This window comes from Bison bison, unplaced genomic scaffold, assembly GCF_000754665.1.
Source record: "Bison bison bison isolate TAMUID 2011002044 unplaced genomic scaffold, Bison_UMD1.0 scf7180017835458, whole genome shotgun sequence".
Classification (NCBI taxonomy): domain Eukaryota; kingdom Metazoa; phylum Chordata; class Mammalia; order Artiodactyla; family Bovidae; genus Bison; species Bison bison.
Window position 1 is genome coordinate 26,221 of NW_011473050.1, and position 1,965 is coordinate 28,185.

At 32.3% G+C, this 1,965-nt stretch overlaps 1 protein-coding gene across 3 annotated transcripts in view; it reads left to right on the top strand.

Annotated features, from left to right (window-relative positions):
- LOC104983373 (brain mitochondrial carrier protein 1) overlaps positions 1-1,965 on the top strand; it is a 15,354-nt gene that overhangs the window by 10,611 nt on the left and 2,778 nt on the right. For 2 of the 3 annotated variants that reach the window (XR_824633.1, XR_824632.1), the window contains exons 5-6: positions 268-311; positions 1,069-1,154. Coding sequence is in view for 1 of the 3 variants with exons in the window: in XM_010832840.1 (XP_010831142.1) it covers positions 1,069-1,154 (86 nt within the window). In the remaining 2 variants the exon portion in view is untranslated. The remainder of the gene's footprint in view (positions 1-267; positions 312-1,068; positions 1,155-1,965) is intronic. The other variant, XM_010832840.1, reaches the window with a different exon arrangement.

The following is a 1,965-nucleotide window of genomic DNA, read 5'->3' on the forward strand; positions in this document are numbered from 1 at the left end:
CCTGTCAAACAAAAAAAGGCTTCTGGTCATCACAGAGGGAACATGGAACAAACTTGTTGAGAAAATTAATGCTGTCCTCATCTATAAGAGAACTTCAACTATAAGGAATCCTCTAGCTGTGGGTTTTGATAAGCTTTGGTTAGATAGAGTGGTTTTATATATACATAAAATATGGTCATCTTAACCCACATTCAGCATTACCATTGTCTATTTGCTGCTATAGCTTTTTCAGCTAAATACTGTACTAAAATGATTATTTTACTACAGGCCTGAGGCTGTTGCATAGTTGGGGACAGCTGGAGAGCTTTTCGGTTAGTAATGTCCTTTGAATTGCTTTATTTTCTAAATCAGCTTTTTCTGAAGCCTCTTCTTTGAGGATCCTGAAGTATTCTAGTCCTGAAATAATTTCCTCTCACATTTTCTTCACTGGGGTTTACCTAGTTTCTCTTCGTATGTTCTTCATGGTGAGAAGGCATGATGAAGATTGAATTTTAGAGTAATATGCTCTGTGGTTTCTTTGTTCTTTTTTCTAGCTGAGAGAATTTAGTTCCAAATGACTAGTTTTTCACATTTAACTACAGAAATCTTCTGTAAATAAATAGATGCTAGTAGCTATCAAGGTCAATTAAAATTAGTATTTAGGAATTTTTTTTCTATTAGACATAAGATTTTATTTTTTAATACTTGGTTCTGAGTCTTTAGAGTTGATAATTCTCTAGAAAGAGACTTAAAATTTTTTCTTTAGATGTTTGAAGTGATTAAAGTGCTATTTGCACTTTCTGAATTTATATGGAATATTGGCAGTTATATAGAATAATAGGATATATTCCAGTGTATTTTACAAATATTTTAAAATAATCTATGTTTTACAATTTTTTTGTTTCAGTACTCATTTGGAACCTAGAAATATTTGAGTTTTTTTATTTTTATAAGCTTTGTAGTTCATTTCTACAGTCATTTTTCTGACCATGCTTCCCTTCCTCTGATAGCTCAGTACTCTCTTTTCAGAAACTCTCTTCTCAGTGCCTCTTATAAGCAGACCTTTCTTTTCCTTGTTCCTTTTTACAGATGAAACTCTTTTAATTAATATGATATGTGGAGTAGTGTCAGGAGTGATATCTTCTGCTATAGCCAATCCCACCGATGTGCTGAAGGTAAGAAAAGTCTGCTTGCATTGGGTGTATTCAGTGTGAAGGATAAAGAGCATGAGCTTTGTATCAGATTTGGTCACAAATCCCTACTGTGTCACTTGCCAGCTGTAAAACCTTGGGCAGATCACTTAACTGCTTTAAGCCTCAGTTTTCTCATTTGTAAAATGAAGATAATTCAGTATATAATACATAAAGTTGTTAAGAATTAAAGATAATATAGGTAAACTATCATTACACGTGGTAGGTAGTAGATGTTCAATAAATAGTAGTCAGTTTATTATGATATGCTTTAATCCATTGGTCTTCAGACTATAGAGTAAGCAAACCTTTAAATGTTCTTTCCAAGAGCTATGCAATTTTAAGGGAATCAATTTCCAGATCGCTTATTTTCTTTATACCCTTCTCAAAAACTAATCTAAAAATGAACTTATGTTTATAACAACCCTTTCCCCACTTTAAAAGAGAAAGGCATATTATATTCCCCCACCCATCCCAAATCTTAGTATGGTATATCGACCTGTAGTGTAAGCTGGAATATCAAACAAAGGGATACACTGAAATACAGTTTTAGAGAAACCTCCTTTAATGACTAATTGAGGTATCTTAAGTCGATAATGTCGATGTCTTTTCCTGTCCTATCCATAATTCTATTAAGGATGAGATTTGGCTTTAAAATTAAATATTTTGGCTTATGTTGAAATATTCTGAATTCAGGACCAGAACATTATAGGTTAGTGGTACTGAGTTTTTTACAATATAATTGGATTTCTTTCAGTATTTATCAGAACACAGAATGAAACATTTATTTAATTAT